General features: G+C 42.4%; 1 protein-coding gene across 12 annotated transcripts in view; it reads right to left on the reverse strand.

The window, feature by feature from the left end:
- Window positions 1-3,453: 3,453 nt before the first annotated feature.
- The window catches only part of Cask (calcium/calmodulin dependent serine protein kinase), a 348,085-nt gene continuing 326,510 nt past the window's right edge, over window positions 3,454-25,028 (reverse strand). For 7 of the 12 annotated variants that reach the window (XM_090326446.1, XM_090326440.1, XM_090326442.1 and 4 more), the window contains 5 exons: window positions 23,813-23,893; window positions 23,628-23,708; window positions 17,966-18,168; window positions 9,964-10,047; window positions 3,454-3,882 (listed from right to left, as the gene is read on the reverse strand). In XM_090326446.1, coding sequence (XP_090182572.1) covers window positions 3,706-3,882; window positions 9,964-10,047; window positions 17,966-18,168; window positions 23,628-23,708; window positions 23,813-23,893 — 626 coding nt within the window. In that variant the 3' untranslated portion in view covers window positions 3,454-3,705. The remainder of the gene's footprint in view (window positions 3,883-9,963; window positions 10,048-17,965; window positions 18,169-23,627; window positions 23,709-23,812; window positions 23,894-25,028) is intronic. The other 5 variants (XM_090326444.1, XM_090326441.1, XM_090326450.1 and 2 more) reach the window with 1 other exon arrangement.

The following is a 25,028-nucleotide window of genomic DNA, read 5'->3' on the forward strand; positions in this document are numbered from 1 at the left end:
GCCCTTGGCGAGAGGATGGACTTAGGCTGGGCCCAGTTCTGAAAAACAAAAGTCACTAGATGCCCACAAGTTAGCGAAGCAAGGAGGTATGAGGATTATAAGGGCTTTTTTGGGGGTGTGGAGGGTGCTCATTGTATTGTGCCTCCTCCTCTTTCCAAGGAGGCATTTATTTTTTTTTAAAAAGTATGTACTAACCAAGCTCTTTTCTTGGTAGCACTAACGGCAAGCAAGCTAAACTGAATAGTGGCAAGCTAAGCTTAACTTTGCCCCTCACCCTCCATTAAGAAAGTGAGCTGAACTGATTAAAACACAAACAAAAAAGACTTCACATCAGTGAGACTTAAGAGCGAGCTCTGAGCTGCCTTATTCTTAAAGGTGCAGAGCCCAGTTTGGGCTTCTCCATAACGCTGTTTCTTGGAGGATGGCTCCGTTGACTGAACTTTTGAGAGGAATGAACTGGAAGTTTTCATAAAGAGACACCTACAAGTGATTTAAAAACAAAAGTGCTCTTGAGATTGAAGACTTGACAAAGAGAATCCAGTAGCTTCAAAGGAAGGCTGGGCCCTGGCTGGCTCCAGCAGAGGGAGAAGGAAATGGACCCTGGACGAAAGGGAGCCAATTCCTGAATTTCTTCCCGAAGTGGGGAACTCGTGTTCGCCATCAATAGGACAGACTGAGATTGCACTTTCAGAATGCAAAAGAGCAAAGAAGTAGGTCAACCATTTCGCTGCCTTTCGGAACAGATATTTTAAACCATCCCACCTGACAGGAGATACATTTAATTGCAGTTAAAAAAGCTACAATGTTATCTCGACCCTGGGAAACTTCCAGATAAATTAAATGGAGTGACATTTTCCTTTTGCATTAAAATGGAATATGCTGCCTGTGCAAAGTAATTATTGCCCTATGATTAGAAAATCGGGACATTTTAGTCTTTTTTAACCAAGAACTCAACAGATCAAAACACTGCCTCCCCCTCCCCCACTATGGGGAATAGGATTTGTGTGTGTGTGTGTGTGTGTGTGTGTGTGTGTGTGTGTGTGTGAGGGGGAGGTGAAACTCTCAATGTGGCTCTTCATCAGTTGAAATTGACCACTGATAATTTTTTAGTAATTGAATCATTTACTCTAGTCTTTAAAAGAGACAGAAATTGTTCTGTTGATGGAATAGTGGCAGTTAAGGAGCTTTTAGCAATTTCCTCTGATTGCTTAGTTGGAACATGGTAACATAGCAGCCATATACGGAAAGTACTCTGACTTCAGATATGTATTTTTGTTTTGCTAGGTCATAAAGACACTGTTTTAGAGGCGAGTGCATTAGTGAAATGGAATGGGGTCTGCTTGTGTGCTTCTGGGAGCCTCAGAGTACAAGAGAAAGGAGACTGGGCGACGAGTGTCACTGTGCCTCTCTGTCCTTTGGGCTACAAGCATTTAAGCTGGCCTCACTTGCCTCCTCATCTGCCTGGCCTATCTTTATGAACATGGTAGATGGCTCCAGAAAGGCATTGTCAGTATCTCTGGACATTTGGTCTCAAACGGCAAGCAGGGCATGAGGACTTCCACCAGAGGGCAGGACATTCACATTCTCCAGTTGTATTTTCCAAGTTGTAGTCATTGTGCTTCATTAGAAAAGAGGTAGAGTGGACACTGACATGGAGCAAAACCTGGCCTTTGGTCAGTGCCACTGCAGGAATGACTAATTCTGGCCTTGGCATTGGTTAGAGATCTTTCCTAACACACCCCTAAGCAACGAGGAACATTTCTCTCTCCATCTTGGCTGAGCCCACTGTTGAGTTGGTCTTGGTGGGTATCGGATCACCCTACCGTAGGGTCTTAACACAAGGAGCTCACTCAACACCTTGCTAATAAGTTGTAGACTCATCTGGGATGAACAAAAGCAGGTATCAGAAAGAAGCAATCAGTGCATTTGGTAACAGGAGTGGGCACTGGGGGTAGAGAAGGTAGGAGGAGTACACAAGGCCTTCTCTGTTTGGCCCCTGAAGAGGAGCTGCTGAGCCTGCCAAGGCAGAAGATGCTGCTGAGGCCATCTAACCCACAAGACATGAAAGCTACTGTGTGCTTTCGAGGATCAGGTAAATGTTAAGTGCCCCACACTCTTATGCACTAAGGAAAAGCAGTCTACTGACCTCTGGCAAAGAGTCTGGGAATCCCAGCCTGGATGTTCGGTAAAGGAAGTGTGTGACCTCGTGGCAGGGGGAAGAGATGGTGAATATCTCTAGAACAAGAAGGACAGATGACTCCCCTGTGCTGTGGGATATAGCAAGAGGAAGGAGAGACCACAGGTGGCCTTGTGAGGAGGACATGGTCCAAGCTGTGTCCAATCAGGCTGCTTAAATGGCCCTGTCAACCAATAACTCACTCCTGGGCCTTGGATGGGTCAACGAGCATCTAACGAATTATCAAATTGAAAGATGATTTGTTTGGAAACCTGAACAATCTAACATGAAATGAAGGAGCCAAAGGCATTTAATTATTGAACACATAAAAGGAAGTATATTTAAAAAAAAGTGGTCAGACTGTCCCGTTAGTTATCATTTTAAAGGGATTTACAGGGCTGTTATAGATTCTTCTTTTGGAATAATTCAGTTTATAGCAAATGCCTAAACTGGTTTCTTCATTGCACAGTATTTTCTCTTAAAATGGGTGCTTAAAACAATTACATACAGATTAAAAATCCTCATTTCTTTGCTTAAGTAAAACGTTAATACTCTTAAGACAACACAGATCTGAAATGGTAAAACCAGCAATTCCCCCTCCCACCTTACAACAAATTAAACTGAGACAAAATTACAAACACATTTCACTACATGATTATTATTAATAAAAATCAGTTTCTTTTCTTTTCTTTTTTATAAAGTTGCCCGAAATGCAAGGGATGTGCATAGGTTTACAACTTAGTCATAATAGCATTTTATTCTTATTCCCCTGGGTGTGCCCCGTGAACGGAATGTACTTTGCTGTAGATTTACAGATTGTTTTGTCCAACACAGACACACCGATAGCATAAACGCTCGCGACTGTCCACATGCATTTAAGAGTCAAGACCCAACTTCAAATCTCTAAAAGGTTTACAGGGTGCTTCAAAGAGACAGTATCACATTATCTGGATGTTACAGAAAGGACTTAAAAAAAATACTATTCTCAAAAAAAAGAGAGAGGAAAAAAGGCCTTTAAAAATTTATGACTGTTTTGTAATCACTAGACTAATTATTTCAAATAAATAAAGGAAAGAAAGAATTTTTCCAATCCATAAAATCAGACTCTAAAAAGAATGTAGTGTTCCACCCCCAGTGAAGGTAACAGAATCATTGTTTATTATTATTAAAATAGATTATAGAAAGCAGCATCTATTTTTTGTGCAGTTTTTAGGGGCCTTGGAAATAAAAAGCTATGATTTCCAAAAATATAACATTCCAAAGGATTGAATAATACATACATTTAAAGATACATTTTATTAAAGTTTAGGAGAACTGATTAAAAAAGATACTGTCTCTTTAAATTAGTGTGTAATTGTTTTTTTTTCTCCTCCTACCTATTTGGACATGACAATAATTATAAATGTAGGTCACACTACAACTAGGTAGTCTCTAGGGACCACGACCTGTTGACACAAGGCCGATAACAAAAGAGGCTTTTCCATGTATGAGGTGGCTCCCAATTATGCTCAGATATCTGCGGGAGAGGCCTAATAGACCCAGGAGACTGGGACCCACTGTGGGGCTGTGCACACGAGCTCAACGGCTTCCTCCAGGTGTCTGATTGTCTCATCAATTTCATTGTTGATAATTGTGAGATCGAAGTAGTGTGCATATGTTCTCTGTAAGATATCCGATTCCTTCTGCAGGCGCTGGAGAGATTCATCCTACGGGGGAGGGCGGTTTGGTATAGAGGTAGGGTGGGCATGGGAGAAAGGGAAAGCAAAGAGAAAACAGAGGTCAGTTGAATTTTTTTTGTTGTTGTTATTGTTGTTGGTTGTGGGGCTTGAACTCAGGGCCTGGGCACTGTCCCAGAGCTTTTTTTGCTCAAGGCTAGTGTTCTACCACTTTGAGCCACAGCGCCACTTCCAGTTTTCTGGTGGTTAACTGGAGATTGAGTTTTATGGACTTTTCTGCCCAGGTTGGCTTCACACTGTGATCCTCAAATCTCAGCCTTCTGAGTAGGTGGGATTACAGGTGTGAGCCATTGGCATCCAGGTTGTTTTTTTTTTTCTCCTCATTCCGCACTTCTGCTTGTTTCAAGTGTCAGAAACAATTAAGGCCACAAGTGTAGCAAGAGGAAGAAGACTCACAAGGGGTGGGTTGGAGAAATCCTACTTAGCAATTGTGATTGCTTGACATGCAACAGGGGGCGCCACGACAAACAGACACACAAACACATGGCTCCACTTGGGACTAGCTGTGCCTGTCCCCAGAGCCAGTTGGGGTGAGGCCACTTGAGACATGAATTTCCAGGGGACATTATTTCCTCCCTCATACTTCCAAGTGAGGTCTGCTACTGGATGTGGTTACCATGGCAAGGCCTGAGCTCTTGATTCCCTTCTCTGGGTCCTTGAGGATTCCTGGAGTTGGACCTGGTGCCCAGCTGTGTTTGTACCAATAAGCTCTTATCTTCAGCAAACAAATTAAATTGCATTTTCCTTTTTTCTACTTTAAAGGTTCAGCAAGTTCCAGGAATTCAATTACGTATAATGGCCCTCATTCAATAGTGGTAGATGCCAGAGAGGGGGGGGGGTGGGCGGGGGGGGGAAAGCTTTTTGAGCGTGAGAAATAATGGTTGTAATAAGGCCATTTCTCAGACACAACAGCAATTGGCTACTGAGGAACTCCTTCCAAATTGGTCTGACTGGGAAATGGCCAGACAATGGCACTGTTCACACAGCCTTACCATCTCCCAAGAGAACAACTAAGAAGGAAGATAAGGTGTTGGGCTCTATCTAGGGAGGCCCCTCAGGGAGGAGGATATGCCCCTAAATCACAACAAAGCTGGCTACAGTCTCTGAAGTTTTTGTGCTCAAGGCTAATGTCCTACCACTTGAGCAACAGCTTCACTTATTGTTTTTTTTTTCTTTTGCAGGAAGGGTTTACTTAATTAGAAACAAGAGTCTCACAGGCTTTCTTGCCTAGGCTAGCTTCAAACTGTGATCCTCAGATTTTAGTTTCCCAAGTAGCTAGGATTATAGGCATGAGTCCATCAGAGCCTGGCTTTGTTTCTACATTTTTTTTGTTTCTTTGTCAGTCATAGGGCTTGCAGTAAGGGGCTGCGTGTTGTCCCTGAGCTCTTTTGCTCAAGGCTGGCTCTCTGCCACTTTGAGCTACAGTGCCAATTACAGTTTTTCTAGTGGTTAACTGGATATGAGTCTCACAGGGACTTTTCTGCCCTGGCTGGCTTCAAACTGTGATCCTTAGATCTCAGCCTCCTGAGTAGCTAGGATTACAGGCATGAGCCACCACTTTGATTCTACACTTTTAATGAATCAAGGTTGTTGTACTACCCACCCCACCCCCCAAGACAAATTCAAATTTGTAAACTTTGGGACTCCAATTATCCACCTGATTCCCCCTAGTATTAGCCAAAAACTACACATGTAAACTATTAGCCTGAGACTTACAAAGATGTACACATAGGTAAATATAAACATATACTGGCAGATAGGGTCACATTGCATAGTCTATGCTGGCCATGAAGCAAATCTTAAAGATATTTATTTGATTAGTATTCTCCATAACTGATCTATCAACTTGTGTTGTGTCACTGCTGGGTCCTGGTGCTAATTAAGGTATCCTGCACGGAGTGAGTTCTTAGAAAATGCTGGTGGAAGGACAAACACTTGGCTAACTGATTTAGCTATTAGTGGTTTTTTTTTGTATGTGCTAGTACTCAGGACCTGGGCACTATTTCTGAAATTTTGCATTCAATACAAGCATTCTACCATTTGAGCCACAGTTCCATGTCCAGCCTTTTTGGTGCTTTATTCGAGAGAAGAGTCTCATGAAGTTTCCTGTCTGGGCTGACTTTGGAGTATGATTCTCAATTCTCAGCCTCCTGGAGTAGCTAGGATCACAGGTGTGAGCCGCTGGAACCTGACCCATGAATGAATTTTATAAGTATTAAATCAAGATACTAGACAATTCTGGGCGATGGTGCCCCAGAATGACAGAGAAAGATCTTCAGAGAAAATATAAGACATGGTATTTTAGGGGTCTGGGAACACTATGTACCCAGTGATGACTTAAGATCCTTCCTCCTTCGCTCAGAGGCCCCTCTGTTATTGACAAGACACTCCCTATGGAAACTGCCAAAGGGCCCAGGCAAGCTCCATCTGTGTGGGTGCAGTTCTCTGCAACTGGCATTGGAAGGGAAATGAAGACACTTGCTTTTTACACCAGCCCTTCAGTGGGGACAGACAAGACACAAAAACAGCCAGGAACTCAATCACTTCTAGGAGGACATGGTGACCTGTGAGTGTCCTACCTTAGTTTGTCATCTTCTACAGGAATTTCAAAGCAGGACATGGTGTACTTTGAATGTTAATGTTAAGTACCACAATGTCAGCAAGACCTCCATTTACTAATCATCTTCTGATGTTCTGTATACACACATTCTGCTTGCACTGAAAAAGCACAGTATTTTCACTGTGCCTCTATTCCCAAAAAGCCCAACACAGTGCAACCCCCCTCTTAAAACAAAAGTGCATCAATCTCCCCCAAGATGGGGGTGCTTGCTATCACAACCCTAAGAAGAGAAGCCACAGTTTCTACGAAGCCACTTTCTGGGTAGGGGGTTTGATTTGCTATTTCAGCCCAGCCTTCCAAACCCACTAGCAGAGTTTATGATTGGCTCAGAAAGCTGGGCTGATGAAAACATTCTTGAAAATTTGTGGTTGGGAACATCACATCCCTAATGCCATTCTTAAAGACAAAGCTGCCTCTTATAGCTCTTTTAAGATGAAGCTCCACTTGTCAGTCTCTGCCTCCTCAACAGCTTGCCTGTGTACCTGACTCGCATATGAGCAGGGTTTAACTCAGTGAAAACAGAATGCCTTTATTCTAGCAGCAAAAGCAAGGATTTGTGGGAACAAAATATCTACATTCTACAAGGTTGTATTTCATCACCTCCTAAGCTGGTACTTACAGGCAATTTTCTGCACCATTTTGGTAGCTATGGAAAATTAGCAAAAGGGCAGGAAAACAGGCAAAAACAAAAACAAAGCAAAGATGATAATTCAAGAAAAATACATGGCAACCAAAAAGCTAACCACAATGTAGAGTTTCATACATGCTGTGTATCAAAGAAGATGGGAACATAGCATCTTACAAAGGAATATGCCTTTTGCAAATGAAATGTTAAAAAAACAATGCATGAACAGATGAATACTAAAGATAAACATTTCACTGTCCTTTTTTGGGGGGTGGGTGGGTTACTGGGCTTGAACTCGGCGTGGGCGTTGTCCCTGTGCTCTTCAGCTCAAGACTACTGCCCTACCCTTGAGCCAAGCCCCACTCCCCATTTTCTGAGGGTTAATTCGAGGTAAGAGTCTCAAGTCCTTTTGTGCCTGGGCTGGCTTTGAACCTTGATCCTCAGATCTCAGCCTCCTGAGTGGCTAGGATTATACGTGTGAGCCACCATGCCCCGTTCTTCACTGTCCTTAAAGGTATACCAAGGGAGAAGCTCTGAGCCATGATTAACTATACTGTAAGTTTAGGCCAGTGTTTGGTGATCACAGCCAAGACTTCTCTGACATTTTCTAGAACATGAGGAAGCAATGACCTTCAGGATGACTTTGTACAGTTTCTTCCTAATTAAGAAACTGACAGCAGGTAGGCATTATTACCCTGCTCAGACACATGGGACTGCCAAGTGCCCAGCAATCAAAGGGTTTGGGTAGGCAGCTGACCTGCACTGGCTTGAGAATGGGCAGAGCTTTTTTTCTTTTTGTCCTTGAGCTTGAACTCAGGACCTGGGCACAGTCCCTGATGTTTTTTTTTTCCCCCTCAAAGCTAGCACTCTACCACTTTGAGCCACAGAACCAATTCAGGCTTATTGGTGGTTCATTGGAGATGAGTTTCACAGAGTTTCCTCACAGGGCTGGCTTCAAATTGTGATCCTCGGATCCAAGCCTCCTCTTAAGTGGCTAGGATGACAGATGTGAGCCATCAATGCCTGACTTGCTGGGCTTTTTTTTTTCCTTTTTGTGATACTGGGGATTGAACCAAGGGCCTCTGTGCATGCTAGGTAAATGTTCTATTACTAAGCGATACCCTCAGTCTGATAAAACTCATTTGTAGATTTGGCAGTCTTCAGGGACCTGAAGGAAAAACTGGGAAGCCTGGTAAAGGTTAGGGATTCCTTATAGCTCTCTTCAGACTGAGTAGATCTTGTCTCTCAGGGGCGTCTGCTGTCTTAGCATACATAACTCTACCTCAAGGAAGTGGGGTGGCAACCCTGGAGGGTGTGGGGACATCTGATATATTTCTGTCCTATTGGGATGAAGAAGCTTACTTGCATCACTATTATTAATATTATTAATTTTATTTGTCAGTCATGGGGCTTGAACTCAAGGCACTGTCCCTGAGCTTTTCTTCTCGAGGTTAGTGCTCTACCATTTTGAGCCACAGCTTTACTTCTGGTTTTCTGGTGATTTACTGGAAATAACAGTCTCATGAACTTTCTTTCCCTGGGTTGGTTTTGAACCACGATCCTTAGATCTCAGCTTCCTGAGTAGCTAGGACTGCAATCATGAGCTACGAGCACCCAGCTACTTTTTTTTTTTTGACAGTCCTGGGTTGGGCTCAGAGCCTGAGCACTGTCTGTGGGTTTTCTCAAGGCTACCACTAGAGCCACAGCACTTCCGGCTTTTTTCTATGTATGTGGTACCGAACTGGATCTTTGTGAATGCACTCTACCACTAGGCCAAACTCTCGGCCCCATAGCATCCAGCACTTTAGATGCAAATTTATTGATAAAGGTACAGGTTGATTGGACATTATATTTCACAGCCTGCTTCCCCAGAACATTATTTTGCTGTGTGTGTGTGTTGATTTGCTTCAGACTGTGCTGGGACAATGACTGAAATTTGTCTAATGATTCTGATCTCATGTGAACCGCTCAGTATCAAGGATACAGGAGAGGTTCACTTGGTTGCTTTAATGACAGGGAGAGAGGTGTTTTTGTTGTTTTGTTTTTTGGTTGTGCTGGGGTCTGAGCTCAGAACCTTGCTGGGCAGGCAATCTGCCACTGGATCCACACCTAATAGCTTTTTTTTTTTTTTCCGGTTGTGGGACTTGAGCTCTGGGCCTGGCCATTGTCCCTGAGCTCTTCAGCTCAAGTCTACCATCCTACTCCTTGAGCCACAGTGCCACTTTCAGTTTTCTGGTGGTTAATTGGACATGAGTCACATGGGAATTTATTGCCTGGGCTGGCTTTGAACTGAGGTCCTTAGATCTCAGCCTCCTGCGTAGCTAGGATTATAGGTGTGAGTCACCGCACCTGGTCTGATAGCCCTTTTTGCTCTGTTTCTCCGGTAGGGCTTTGAGCTTTTGCTTAGGATGACCCTGGACTTTTTTGTGGGTCATGAGGCTTGAACTCTGGGCCTGGGCGCTGTCACTGAGCTCTTCAACTCAAGGCTACTGCCCTACCCTTGAGCCACAGCCCCGCTTCCTGTTTTCTAGGGGTTAATTGGAAATAGTGTCATGTTCTTTATTTTCTGGGATGGTTTTGAACCTTGATCCTCAGATCTTAGCCTCCTGAGTAGCTAGGATTACAGGCATGAGCACCGCACCTGGCTAACCCTGGACTTTTGACTATCTTATCCTTGCTTCCGATGTGGCTAAGGTTAAAAACATGACACACCACACTTGACTTTGGGGCTTTGGTTTTGTGTGTACAACACAAATGGATCCTTACCACAGACTCTGCTTATTGGGGGGGGCGGATTTATTCTTACCTCATTTAAACCTGGAGTGATAGTTGGTGCGGCAATGAAAACAACAAAAGGAGCAAACTCTGCAGTTCTCAGGACCTTCAGTGCCTATGTGGAAAACAAAACAAGCAAGAGACATTTAAAAGAAGAAATAAAACAACTTAAACGAGTCTATACAGAGTTGTACATAACTGAAAAAGTCACACTGTTGGTTCGAATTGTTGGTGGAGTACTATTAAATATGGCAAACTGGATTAGTAAGATAGATATATTACTCTTCTAAAGGATGGACAATAGTGCTCAGAAAATAAAAGCTACTAAACTGGCTACTGATTAGTCTCATGGGTCAAATGGATTGATTGAGAAATGGGGGAGAATGGATAAAAGGGTGATAGGTCAAGATGCATTGTACTTATAAACTGATTTGTTGAATGGTAACCCCTTTGTACATCTACTTCAATATAAAAAATAGAATTAAAAATTGGATTTACTTTTCTTCATAAAAAATAACACTATGTTGGTTTACGTTTATCGAAACCTTGTTATTAGTTGGTGCTTTCATTTTTATTGATGGGGCGTGCAATTTGGGCGTGCCTTGGACCTCCAGGCTGATTTCATGCTGATAGGGAGCCCACTCTGTTATGTTACAGACTGTAATTTACTAAGCAAGGATAGCAAATTCTGGGCACTGTACCAGTGTGGGAAGCATTTACACTGAACACAGGCCTTCTGAACTGCCTGATGAAAAGCAGTTCATGGGGAAGGAGATCGAAGTTATAAAGTACCAGGCTTTTTGTCTTATCATTGCTACTAAAGACAGTATGGTTGGGAGCAATGCATTGGCCACCAAGAAAATGCAGTATTCAAGGGAGACAGAGCCCCTTTCAGTTCCCTCTAAGGCTCTGCAAGCCTCTTCCTCTGCCAATTGCTAGTCTGCATAGAAGGACTGCAAAATACAGCCAGATGCACCAGAAGCAGATTCAGCTTCATCTCCTCCCCTGGGAGGATATGACCAGATTTGGAGGTTAGAAACATCCCGCCCAGGACAAAAACCTCACACATCCGGATACCCAAAGCCACAAGTGATAGACATGTTAGTAATTCATATTCATCATGGTTAAACATCTCACTGCTCTTTATACAGGAATTTACCATGGCTGTTTTTGCTACCTACATTTTGTATTTTTACAATTGCTTTTAAATGTGTTTGCTTTCTTTTACTTCTTTATTTTTATTTTTTGTGCTGTTTCTAGGGCTTGAACTCAAGGCCTACGCACTGCCCCTGAGCTTCTTTTGCTCAAGGCTAGCACTCTATTACCTGAGCCACAGCTCTACTTTTGCCTTTTTTGGTAGTTTATCAGAGATAAGAATCTCACAGATTTTTCTGCCTGTACTGGCTTTGAATCTCGATTCTTAGGACTCAAGTCTCCTGAGTAGCTAAGATTATAGGGCTTGAACTACCAGCACCTAGCACATTCTCTCATTTCAATTATTATTATTTCCTATCATAATTGAAGCTAGGTTCCCTGGCTGTTTTGAAGCTTTCTAGTCCTAGCATGGAGGTCAGGTCTCTCCATTCCATGGGCTAGTGTCCAGGCTTGGCCTCTTCTGCCTCCCTCTGCTCTATCTCCTGGGTGGCCCGATCTCACTGCACAACTTGAAATTCTAGAATTGGCTAGACTATCCTGGATTCCTGCATGGCTTTTTTTTTTCAGTTATGGGGCTTGAACTTGGGTGCTATCTCTGAGCTCGTTTGCTCAAGGCTAGCACTCTACCACTTGACAGCTCCACCTCCAGTTTTCTGGCGGTGTATTTTAGATAAGGCTCTCATGGACTTGGCTTCCAACTGCAATCGTCAGATTTCAACCTCCTGAGTAGCTAGGATTTCAGGCACGAGCCACCAGAGCCTGACCTGCTTTTTTTTTTGCCAGTCCTGGCTTTAAGCTCAGGACCTGAGCACTGTCCTTGGATTTTTCTCAAGGCTAGAGGCCTATCACTTTAGCCTCAGCACCACTTGGCTGGCTTTTTCTAAGTATGTGGTACCAAGGAATCGAACCCGGGTCTTTGTGTATGCTAGGCAAGCACTCTACCACTAGGCCAAACTCCTGGCCCCCTTGACCTGCTTTTTTCAAAAAAAAAACTTGCTGTCCCCTTTTTGTATGGAGTTCTCAACCCCTACCCCTACCCCACTGAAGGAATCCTTCAGAACTTAGTTCTGATGTTCTTTTCACAGAAGTTGTCTGTGAGCCCTTACCACTTCTTACATACTCCTGAAGGGCTCATCACATTGGAAACACAAGTGCCTGGGGACTTCAAAGGCTAGTACTACATCTTGTTTATTTATCTCTCATATTCAGTAGTGCACTCAGCATAAACTGCTTTCTGATCCAATGACAATGTAAGAGCAGTGCATCTAATATTTACACAGACTTGATCTTGTTAACTAGGGCCTGCATGGAAACTTTTGGCCTTTTTGAGACAAGTTTGATATGAAAAGTTCCAGTTTTCTTTTTTTCTCTCTCCTTTCTTTCTTTCTTTCTTTCTTTCTTTCTTTCTTTCTTTCTTTCTTTCTTTCTTTCTTTCTTCTTTCTTTCCTTCTTTCTTTCATTTTTTGCCAGTCCTGGGCTTGACAATGTTATCTCAGGCTTCTATTCCTTCCATCCTGTGCTCAGGTATCAGGTAAGCACAGGGTTTTTTCCTCTCTCTCACATACATCACACCCGTGACGTCCATACCCACATCCAGCCACCTATCCACACACAGCCAGCTTTTGGGCAACTGTGATAGGAGATAATCTGTTTTTCTCCTGGAAGTAAGAGTCTCTCCTCCCTCTCTTTCCCCCTCCCCCTCCTTCCCTCCCTCCCTCCCTCCTTCGCTCTCTGTCTCTCTCCCTCTCTTCCTCTTTTCTCTCCCTCTCTTCCTCTCTGTCCTCAGGGTAAGGGCCTGGGTAATGTCCTTCAGCATTTTTTTTTGTTCAAGGTTAAAGCTCTACCACCTGAGCCACTATTTTTGGTAGTTCATTGGAATCAAGAGTCTCACAGACATTCCTGATCAGGTTGCCTTCAAACTATGAGCCTCAGATCTTAGCTTCCCAAGTAGCTGGGGATGCTGGCATGAGCTCACTGGTGTCTGGCACACAACCTGTATGTGAATGGAGCCCTGATGAAGTGGAGAATAGACCTCAAGCAGGAAATGTTTTCCCATTCAGCCACCAACATGCCAGCTATTCAATCCTTTGAAGGCTTTTAGTTCTAGCATCAGAAAATGTGCTCCTTGGAAAACATGAGATTAGCTCTCTTCAGACTCTCCACAACTATGCTGAATTCAGGCGCATCCTGTCCTTACTGTACATCTCTAGAGTTTAACAACCTTCTCTATTTCTTGACTCCTCCTGGCTTTTTCCCTCCTGGCTGTAGAAAGTTAAGACCAAAACTGAATGTTTACTACAGTTATTAAAATAAGCTTCTGTAGCATATTTGCTCTGGCTTCTCTTTCACAGCTTTGATTTTTTCTTTTTTCTTTCTTTTGGTGCTAGTTCTAGGTGCTGTCGCTGCGCTTTTTCTGCCACAGCTTCACTTCTGGTGTTTGGTGGTTAATTGGAGATGAGTTTCATGGACTTTCCTTCCTGGGATGGCTTTGAACTGTGATCCTTAGATCTCAGATTTCTGAGTAACTAGGATTACAGGCATGAGCTACCAGTGTCAGGCTACTTTTTCTATTTCTTTTTACTTTCCCTCTTTACTTTTTCTATTTCTATCCTATATTATTACATCTTTAGGAATTCTCAGATACCTCAAATCCTGACTGCAATTTTCCGGTGAAGAAGGCCTCATATGTTTGCCATAGTCATCACCCATTTCCTTATTTGCTTGTGAAGGTCTCTTCATCTACACCCTAATCTACTTTACTTCTGGGTCTCAAGTGAGTGCCATTTCAGTTGGGCTGAGGTTCAGAGTCACTTCAGGCATGGGGAATGGAATTGCTCGCAAAGATTCGCATTCCTCAGGAGATTAATTGCTGATTTAAAATGAACTCTTAGTCCTCTGGCTCATGGTGAGGCACAAATCAATTATAATATTCCCAGGCAAATCTGTCTGTCAGAGACAGAAAGAGAGAGAGGAAAGAGCAAGAGTGCGTGGTCTATTGTAGAAATATCATTAGAAATATACTATGTTCAAATAGAATATCATTAATTTACTTTCTTAGTTCTTCTTTATAAATTGATTTTTCTGGCTTTTCTATGTATGACCAAGAATAAATCTCAGGTTATTGAATAAAAACTCACTTGACTTATCAGAAATGTGGATATCTATAATATGAATCTGGCTTGTAGAATTAAAAAGTACACAAGGGCAAGCAGCTGAGTGATTCTGCACAAAATCTAAGTATTTAAAGAACAGCACAATGATTCATAGAGCCAATCAAATGGAAGGAAATGTCCATTGGCTTTGATTTTGAGTTGTGTTGTGGGTACTGAGGACTGAACCCATAGGTCTGCCTGTCTTCCATCATGCTAGGCAGGGCACAGTTGCACCTCCAGCCCCTGCACAGTTTTCTAAAAAGGATGGAAGTTTATTGTGGATGACAACTTTACTTCTGTGGACAAGAGCAAAACTGTACATATTCTGCTACTGTTCATTTTTCACATGTAGAATTGATAAATCAGAATAAAGTTAAAATTCAAACTTATTATATTTAAGCTGTGATGATTCACTGGAGCCATTAGTTTCAGCTTTAGAAACATAAGATTGCTTTCTGAGTGGTAGCTTTATTTCTATGAGAAATAAGCTCTATAATTTTTCTCAGGTTTCATTGCCTTATACATTTTTCTATGGTTTTACAAGTGGGATTTTTGGGGTGGTGCTAGAACTGGGGCTTTGGGCCTTTGAGCTCTCACTCAGTGTTTCTGCCCAAGGCTGGCATTCTACCACTTGAACAAAGTCTCTATATTTTTGGTGATTACTTAGAGATCACAGTCTCGTGGATTTGTCTCCCCAGGATGCTCTGAACTGGTTCTCAGATCTCAGCCTCCAGAGCAGCTAGAATTACAAGCACGAGTCAACATTGCCCAGCCTAAAAATGGGACTTAAAATTGCTCAGCTACCTGTGAAAGTGGGCTATAGGTTGCCTAGGGTCATTTCTTCAAGGATGGTACAGTGAAAAAAGGTAACAAAATCCAACATAGTTCGATTTCAAACCTCACTATCATCTGCCTTAAAACTTTGGAAATAGACACTTATTTTGTCACCTAGGGTACAAGGATTAGTAAGAAGTAATAACTACTCTCAAACTATAAAGCACAGTAAAAATTTGACCTATTATTTAAAAAGAAGCCAGGTGACTGTTTTCTAATTAGTGTCTGTATTATGGTCCTCTAGGTTTAAAGTTGGGCCAGAACATCTTATTCTATACTCATTAGTAAACGAGTGCTCAAATTGGCCTTCATTACTGAAAAACAAATTAAGACCATACAAAGCATTAGACCTGTAGTAAATGAGCTGAACACCAGTGTTTGGTGGTCTTTCAATGAGCCACCTGTGAGGCAAATGGTGCCAGCTGTGGCAGATGGGAGAGGATTTCAAAACAAACACTACAGGAACATTCTTTTATGTGGTAGCTTTGGCTATATATGGAGGAATGCCTTTCATCCTCCAAAGCTTGGTATATAACTGCTTAATACACATTTAGTCAATCAAACTCTACCTAAGATACAGTACAGCTGTAAGTCTAACAAGCAGGGGTGAAAGCATCCTAAGGAGAGAACCATTGTGGAGCTGCAAGGCTCTGTCAGAAAGTAGGTTGTTCACAGGCATAGGCATCCTAAAAGCAAGACCTAGGCTTTTACCAGCCCTGCAGTGAGTGGGCTCGGGGGACAAAGACTTAAGGGGGAGCCCAGCTGGTTACAGATACTGCAGGCATCCCCAGCTATATGGACATACACAGCGGTCAGTGTCAGATGAGGGCTGGGCAGGAATCTGGACTGGGTAGAAGAGTCTGGGACCAGAATGGTCAACCAGTCTAACAGGGGACCAAACCCTAATCCGTCCCTGTTTCCAGGGCCTTCAGGCAGAGACCAGGAGACTTCAGGGACCAGCAGACTTGAGCAACATAGTTCTGAGAGGCGAGAACATAGGAAGCTGGAGAGAAGAGTGCAGGTGAACTCCTCCAGTGGTCAGGACACTAGGGCCCTGTATGCCCAGCTGGGGCAAGGACTTGATTCGGGCCAAGTGCAATGGGGAAAAGGAATTGCTGTGGATGTCCTGATGAGGCCGAGAGAAGGCTCTCCCACTCAGCAGTGCAGAGCAGTGCATGGCTGTGCAAGGGCAGGGGGCAGGGAGAGCTGGGTGCTATAAATGGAGCAGCAGAGGCAGCAGCAGTGGTGGTGGTGACGGTGGTGGTGGCAGCGGCAGCAGCAGCAGCAGCAGCAGGTAAGGCAGAAAGCCCTTGGACGTGGCCTTAGGTAATGCAGAGGGATCTGAGGAGCCCTGCAGCCAGCATACTGCTAGAGACATTACTACCAGCAGAAAACGACGTTCAGGTGAAGACCAGTGTGGAACCCAAGGAGAGGATGTCGAAGACCAGGACCAGGATTGAGACTTTGCCTCTAGCCACCCCTGGCCAGAAGATTTTTCCAATCCCTAGTAAGGAGGGATTAGTTGTTAAACAAAGATCAATTCTATGTTACACATCATCTTATTTAGTTCTATATGGGTCCAAGTTAATGGCTTACGTGAAGTAAACTACAGTGTTCATCGTTACTTTCCTCTCTACTCCCTAACCAGCTATGTTGTGGTTTCCAAAGATCCAAGTTCAAGAAACCCATCAGGTGCTATAGAAATGGAAATGGATGAACTCACTGGCCACAAGTCAGGATTTCAGAGCCCTGAAATTGAGTTGTCAGGTCCTCCTCATACAGACCCTGGTGATGCAGGCTCTGTCCTTGCTCTGGAGATCAAGGGTCATGCGGCAGGCTATCAACAGGGCTTTGTCTTGCTTGGGACAGCCACCTAACTAAGCCTCCGGGTCATACAGAGCCGACTTGAGGGCTGCTGGTCGGTACCTGGATTTTCTTCTCAATGAATGGATAAGAGATCTATCCTGGAAATGGCAGATCCAGGAATCACAAAGGCACCCACAATCCTCTCTGTTACTACCCACGTCTCTGCACATGAAGCCCCATTTCTAGAGACTTGGTTTCTGCTCAGACATGAAAAAATAGGTTGTTGACATTTTTTAACTTAATTGCTATTAGGGACAGAACCAAAGGGCCGTGCACATGCTGAGCCTGCAGCCTACCACTGAGCTACAGTCCTGTGATGTCAAGCCTTCAGCTTTCTCTTTCCTCAGGTTTCATCATTCCCATTGCTTCTTGTATCAGTCTTAGGTAGAAATAATTTGATCAGCTCTGCATCCTGCTCACTTTTGAGTCCTGTCCAAGTTCACCCTGTCTCTCCTAGTTTTAGCTCAGGGTCAGGCATTGTGCTCGGATAAGGAGGTAGCAGAAGTGGAGAGCCAATATAGCTCTCTAGCCCTGCTCCCTCTGACATCTGGACTCACTCATGATTGCTGTCATAAAGCTAGTGCAATGTTTCACGCCCAGGCCCTAGGATCAGTTACTTGCTGTGATTAAAATAAGATGCTGGCAGACACTTTGAGGGCTCAGTGTGAGCCACACCAAAAGAGCAAAGGTGGCTGTCATGATAAGGAAGGGCCAGTCTCATCCTGAGGGTGGATGGTTGTAGGATTTCTGGCAGGCAGAGACCTAATAAGGTACTTTACTGAGCTTGTGAGTACAAGAAGTCACAGAAGATAAGAATCTGCTACTGAAATACATGCTGTGTGCACAAAGTCCAGTGACTAGTTTACATTCTAGACTTTTAACATGCAGTGTTGGTTACTGATACTTTCCTGTAGCTGATGAAGTTAGGATGTGACCCAGGACTTTCTGACAGCATTTTGGATTTTACGATCTCAGTTTTACAGCATGCACATAGGATGGAGGGGATTCAGAGGGGCTGGGGATTACCTGAGGCTCCACATCCAGTATTGCAATTAGCCCCTGCTCGTGGATCTTCCGAATGGTCTCCAGTTTTGTTCCGTACATTGCGTCCTCGTGGCTGCCGTATTCCAAGTACTCGTTATTTGAGATGTCTTGCATCATTTGGTCATGGGATACAAAGTAATAATTCTTTCCGTTTTCTTCATCTTTCTTTGGAGGTCTGGTTGTATCTGCAAAGTCGCATGTCATGAGAGATTTAAAAGGCTGAACTGATGAACTATGTTCTCAGTAGATCTACCCAAACTCAATTGCTTTTTTTACTTGCTAGTCCTGGGGCTTGAACTCAGGGACTTGAGTGCAGTCCTGGAACTTTTTTTTCCCTGAAGGTTAACAATCTACCACTAGAGCCACAGCTTCTTTTTTTGGTGGTTAATTGGAGATGAGTGTCACAGGCTTTCCTGCCTGTGTGGGCTTCTAACTGTGATCCTCAAATCTCACTGTTGTTTTTTTTTCTTTTTTTTTAAGCTGTAGATTCTTCCCACTGTGTGTTAGCCACAAAGCAAGATGATTTCTAGGACTGGGTTCTACACAGTTACCAGGGATGAAAATGGGAGGTGAGACACATCCATAACAGAATCTAATTCTAGAAACCATCTTTATCTGTGAATAGCAGATCAAAGCAGCCAATTAACTGTTTGGTTTGGTTAGTATTTCTATGTTTAGAAATAATTTTCGTGCCTTTATGGGTCACCACAAGGAAAGACATGAAATGACCCAAGATTAATGTCTCACCTGTATGCTTTAATGTGGGTAGGTCTTAAACAGAAGGAAGCTGGGTGCCAGTGGCTCATGCTTATAATCCTAATTATTCAAGAGGCTGAGAGCTGAAGATTATGGTTTGAAGCTAGCCTAGGCAGGAAGATCCAGGAGACTCATCGCCAATAAATTACTCAGAAAAAGCTGGAAGTGGTGCTGTGGTTCAAGTGGTGGAATGCTAGCTTCTAGCACAGAGAGGCTCAGGGACAGAGCCTAGGCCCGGAGGTTAAGCCTCAGGATCGGAGAAAAAAAAAAACAAACCAGAAGGAAGTAAGAAGACTAAAAAAAAAAAGTAAATAATTGAGAATAAAATAAAATGAAAAGTTCATTTCCCCCACAGCTCTACTTCTGGCTTTTAGGATTCATCAAAGATAAGAGTCTTATAGACTTTCCTGCCAAGGCTGTCTTCGATCAAGATCCTCAGAAACTTAACCTCTTGAGTAGCTAGGATTATAGACAGGTGGCTGATAGTTCCTCAAAGGCAAAATAGCTATGTGTGGCTAATGGCTTCTAAGGTGGATGGCATAGATACCAAATGCTATCAGTTACAGAAGACCTATTGGATAGGGCTAGTCTGTACTATCTCACAAAATGAGAATGTTAGAATATAGAGTAAAATTCGCCCCCCCCCCCCGACTTTAGACACAAGGATCATAGCAAGGCATGACTCTCATGATTTTAGAGCGCCTAATCCAGAAAGTGGCTAAATAGCTCCGGAGTCAAATACAATCTATGACCTTTAAGTTTGCCTGGGACATAGTTTCTGTTTATATTTTCTCTAACTGCTTTCATGTATCATAGCAGAGGTGAATAGCTATGACAGAGACTATGTGGTTTTCAAAGCTTCAAATATTTACCACTTAGTGACTTGAGGGAGCATATATTAAAAGATATAAAAGCTGGGTGCCAGTGGCTCATGCCTGTAATCCTAGCTTCACTGGAGGCTGAGATCTAGCCTGGGCAGGCTGTAATACCATGAGACTCTTATCTCCAATTAAGCATCAAAAAAGGTGGAAGCCTAAATGGTAGAGTGCTAGCCTTGAGCAACAAGGTTCAGAGATAGCGCCCAGGCTCTGAACCGGCACATATGCATTCATTCTCTCTCTCTTTCCCTCTCTCTCTCCCTCTCCCTCCCCCTCTCATTTCTTTCAAATTCCTCCCTTCATATTTGTTTCCTTCCTTGAGCAAGGACAAATTTATGATATTCTTTACTGTGTATAAAGCCCAGGCTAGTGAGGACTTCTTTTTTTCCTGTTACGACCATTAGAACTCCCAAGTGTCCTGGAAATTAGGATATAATACAATTTAAAGAGGAATGCCTACTCCAGGTACATGAAAAACTGAAAAAGTAGTGTAATATAATGCTGTTGACTGTCTTCATTCACATCAGTAAGGAAGATGTATGTTATATACATCTGGGGTCAAATATTTCAAAGAGGAGACATGGTTAAGGTGAGCATTAAAACCAAGCCAATTAACTGATCTATGAAATACTGTGGCAGGTCAATTGTTAGAGCCAACCTTGCTGTACTGAGGAACTAGACATAAGGAGAAATAAAAGAACATTTCCCAGTGTTTAATCAGGAAATCTCAATAGCACCAACAGTGGTGATGCCTGATAACTTTTTTGTGGAATAAAACTGAGTGATCTTAAGAAAGCACTTGGCTTAAGTGATCTCAAGAAGGCCCTGAAGTGGTCTTAAGTAGAAATAACAGGAAACAGCATTGACCTTGCCTGAAGGAAGAAGCTAATCTTCACATTTTCAACTGTAGCCCTTAGGAATCATTTTCCTTTAGTTCTCTTTTAACCCTGTGGCCCCAAGCTAAGCTCTGACTTTTAGGTAGCATTTGGGATTGAAAATGTAAACTTTGAAATCCCGGTGACAATAGTAAAATGACCATTGTAAGAGAGCTATTTATCTACCATGTACACAATGTGTCATACACATCTTGAATCCTCTTTACCTGCCTGAGCTTATTTCATCTCATAGTTGAGAAACTGAGTAGGCAAGAGGTGAAGAACACAAAATAGAAAAGTAAAAGGACCTAAAAGTCCAACAGATGTATAGTAACAACTTATAATAAACACCTGGTAGCACATTGACCAGATTTTAAATAATAAGAAATGAACAATGTAGATACTGCCAGAGAGTACTGGTAGCTCAGGTCTGTAATTCTAGATACTAAGGGGGCTAAGATGTGAGGATTGTGAGTGGAAGCCAGCCTAGGTAGACAAATCCATGAGACTCTTATCTCCAATTAAGCAGGGCAAAACCTGGAAGTGGAGGTGTGGCTCAAGTGGCTCTACAGCCCCAGCCTTGAACAAAAAGCCAAAATGAGAATGTGACGTCCTGATTTCAAGCCCCAGGAATGGCATCAAAAAGGAAATATGGTTGAATTAGAGAAAATTATAACAATATTTTATCTAGGTAATATGTATGACAGTGTTAGAAAAATTATGGCATAAACAGAGTGGATGAGCCTAATGATAATAGCCTTCCTCTCCACATACACACAACATACACAAACTGCACTTCTTTCTGGTGGGGTAGTGCACAAGCTATCCTTCTTTCTGTTGTGGTGGTTGGTATTGGGGTTTGAACTTAGGAGTTTCTGCTTGCTAGACAAGTACCACTCTACCATTCTACCATTTGAGCTATGCACCCAGCTATTTTTACTCTAGAGTCTTGCTTTTACTGTTGCTGGCTTCAGACCACAATCCTCCTATCTATGTCCTCTTATATGGCTAGGATGACAATGTATACTCCCATACCTAGTTTTTTGTGGAAATGGGGGTCTATCAGACTTCATTTTTTGTCAGTTCTGTGGCTTGAACTCTGGGCTTGGGTGCTGCCCCTGAGTTCCAGCTCAAGTGTAGCATTCTATCACTTTGAGCCACAGTGCCACTTGCAGGTTTCTGGTGGGTCATTGGAGATCAAGAGTCTCACAGACTTTAGTGCCTGGGTTGACTTTGAACCATGATCCTCAGATATCAGCCTCCTGAGTAGTTAGGATTACAGCCGTGAGCCACTGGGGCCTGGCTAGCCAACGTTTTTCTTTTGTAGGAGCTTGCCTGAAACTGATCCTTGCAAGAAGCTGAAATTACATGTATGAGCTACTATATTCAGAATACAAGTATGTTTTATTTTCACTTAGAGAAGCCTAGAAGAGTACCTAGTAAATAGCACAAAACCTAGATACATAAGGCCATATAGGATGCAGTTAAATGAAAGGATCTTCAGGATATGGAAACAAGAGCTTTTTCCATATATATTTATTTTAATTAATAGAAGGGTTACATTATATTCATCAGACAGAAGGTGTATTACTTCAGAAACACTGATCCCCCTTCTCATGTCTTGGTCCCCATTTCCCTTCCCCCACCTCTGCCCCTCATCTTGTTTTCCCCCTTCCCTATCCTATTTCAAATAACCAAATAAACATATATACAATATATAAGATAACAAGGTGAAACACTATAACAATATGAGATAACCAAGGGACAGCAAAAGAGATGATAGATTACAGTAAGGACAACAATCACTCATTATATGGCTTTTGTTTCTATATCCTGGAGGTCCTTTCATTTAGTGTCATATTACATGGCCTTATGTATCTAGGTTTTTCTGTATTGTTAATCTCTGCTAGGAGAGCCCAAGATTTCTACGAAACAAGAGCTTTATATCGTGTGATCGTTGTTCTTAATGTACTGTGTTATTTCTCTTCTCTTTTGTTGCCCTTTGGTTAATCTCATACTGTTATAGTCTCTGACTTTGTTACCTGGCATATTATATATACATTTATTTGTTTATTTGAAATAGGAAAGGGAAGGGGGTAAAACAAGATGATTGGAGGGAGTGGGTGGAGGGAAATGGGGACAAAAACCATGAGAAGGGGTATCAATGTGTGAGAAGTAGTGCACCTACTACCTGATGAATATAACTGTAACCCCTCTATACATTACAATAAAAATAAATATAAAAAAGTACTTTGTAGTTATTAGTAATACCATTAGGAGAATGAGGAATGAGGTTGAGATCTTTTTCTTTTTTTACCTTTTATTGGTGCCAGTCCTGGGGCTTTTGCTGGTTAAGTAGAGACAAGAGTCTCATAGATTTTCATGGCTGGGCTGGCTTTGAAATGTGAACTCCTGAATAGCTAGGATTACAGGTGTTAGCCATGAGGTTGGGATTTTTCTTAGCTTATTTGCTTCACGGTTCTATCTATCTATCTATCTATCTATCTATCTATCTATCTATCTATCATCTATCTATCTATCTATTTTTGGTCAGTGATAGGGCTTGAACTTGGGGCCTAGGTGCTATATCTGAATTCTTTTGCTCAAGGCTAGGGCTTTAACACTTGAGCTATATAGTGCTACTACTAGTTTTCTGGTGGTTAACTGGAGATAAAAGTCTCATGGACTTGGATCTGGGAGTTTGGCCTAGTGGTAGAGTACTTGATTAGCACGCACAAAGACCCAGGTTTAATTCCTTGGTAACACATGCACAGAAAAAAGCCGTAAGTGGTGCTGTTGCTCAAGTAGTAGAGGGCTGGCCTTGAGAAAAATCCCAAGGATAGGGCTCAGGCCCTGAGTTCATGCCCCAGGACTGGTAAAAAAAAAGCCTCATGGACTTTCCTGCCTAGTCTGGCTTTGAACAGTGATCTTCAGATCTCAGCTTCCTGAGTAGCTATGATTACAGGTATGAGGGTATGAGCCACCAACAACAGGCTTCTTCATGGTTCTTCTTTTAGAGCTTTAAAAATTCCTGCAGTGAACAGTTCTTACTATATAATCAGAAAAATGTGTAAATTACCATGCTGAAGAATTGCTAGGACAAACAGAGTCCAAAAAGGTAGATGCATTGCTTACGTGGAATAGGGTACGCAAATCGGTCTGGGTGCTTCGTGATGAGGGTGTTTTTTATGTGTCTTCTTCCAACACCATGTGCACCTATGTTGTTTTTGAAAAGAACAGTAAAGTGGATATCTGTTAATAATGCTTGAAAGATGTTATGAAGATGAGAATAAAGCAGCCACTTAGGTAGTGAAACTTACCTAATAAGACTAGTGTTTTCCTTTTGAATGCTGGCAGTTTTACCACTTCTTCATACGTGACAAGATCTAATTGATCAAACACTAAAAGGCAAAGAGTTAGAAGAAAGGTAAACTTTTGGAATGCATCATGGGTATGCAAATTATAATTTAGTGGCAAAATTAAGTTACATTAGGTTTTAATATCTTACATTTATGAGATATGGCATATATTTAATGAAGTCATACACCCTTTAGGAGAGAAAATTTAAGACCATGGAAATGCACTTTAAAACCAGGGCATCCAAATGTATGCTGATACATGCATATAAAAGTCTACTTCTCAAGGATACTACTTTTTTCATGCAGTATCCAGCAAATCATATGAATTCATTCATAACCACATGCTATTCATATTTTCTTCTACAATTCTAAGAAATCAGCAGGATTTAGCAATACTGAAAAGAAAAGGTCTAATAACAGTGACCAACATGCATAGCGTGAATGCAAGTAAAAGCAGCCTAGTGAGGCCACCTAGATCATTTCCATAGATGGGTGACAAATACACATTAACTGCTCTGCAATCTCATGGTTCTTTATGGTGTGTGTGTGTGTGTGTGTGTGTGTGTGTGTGTGTGTGTGTGTGTGTGTGTTGGTCTTGGGGTTTGAACTCTGGGCCTGAAGCTTTTGTGATTAAGGCTAGGTGTCTATCATTTGAGCCACAGCTATGCTTCTGGCCTTTTTGGTAGTTAATTGGAGATAAGAGTCTCATGGGCTTTACTGCCCTGACTGGCTTTGAACCACAATCCTTACATCTCAACCTCCTGAGTAGCTAGGATTTCAGATATGAGCCACTGATAACTTTTTTTAGATTTGCAGGAGGCATGCCTCAGCCTTTTCAAAATCAAGTTCTGTAGGTGATCCGTAAGCTCTGAAATGAACATTACATAAGCTTGATTATGAACCAGATGTCTATTCGATGGGATTGCTTCTATATGTAAGTAGGGGAACATGCTTTACTGATCCCCAAATCCTGCCAGCTATTAGGTGGGTAGCTGTGTGTGTGTGTGTGTGTGTGTGTGTGTGTGTGTGTGTGATAAATGGCATGAAATGAATAATGAAAGACAGTCGAAACTCAGGAACCTTTGCAGAAGAGTGGGAGCTCTGTACTTAGTAGTATGACAAGGAATAATTTTAAAAAATTTCCTGCCACCTGCCTTTTAACACTTAGAAGAACAAT

This window comes from Megascapheus bottae, chromosome X (assembly GCF_031878675.1).
Source record: "Megascapheus bottae isolate mThoBot1 chromosome X, mThoBot2.hap1, whole genome shotgun sequence".
NCBI lineage: Eukaryota > Metazoa > Chordata > Mammalia > Rodentia > Geomyidae > Megascapheus > Megascapheus bottae.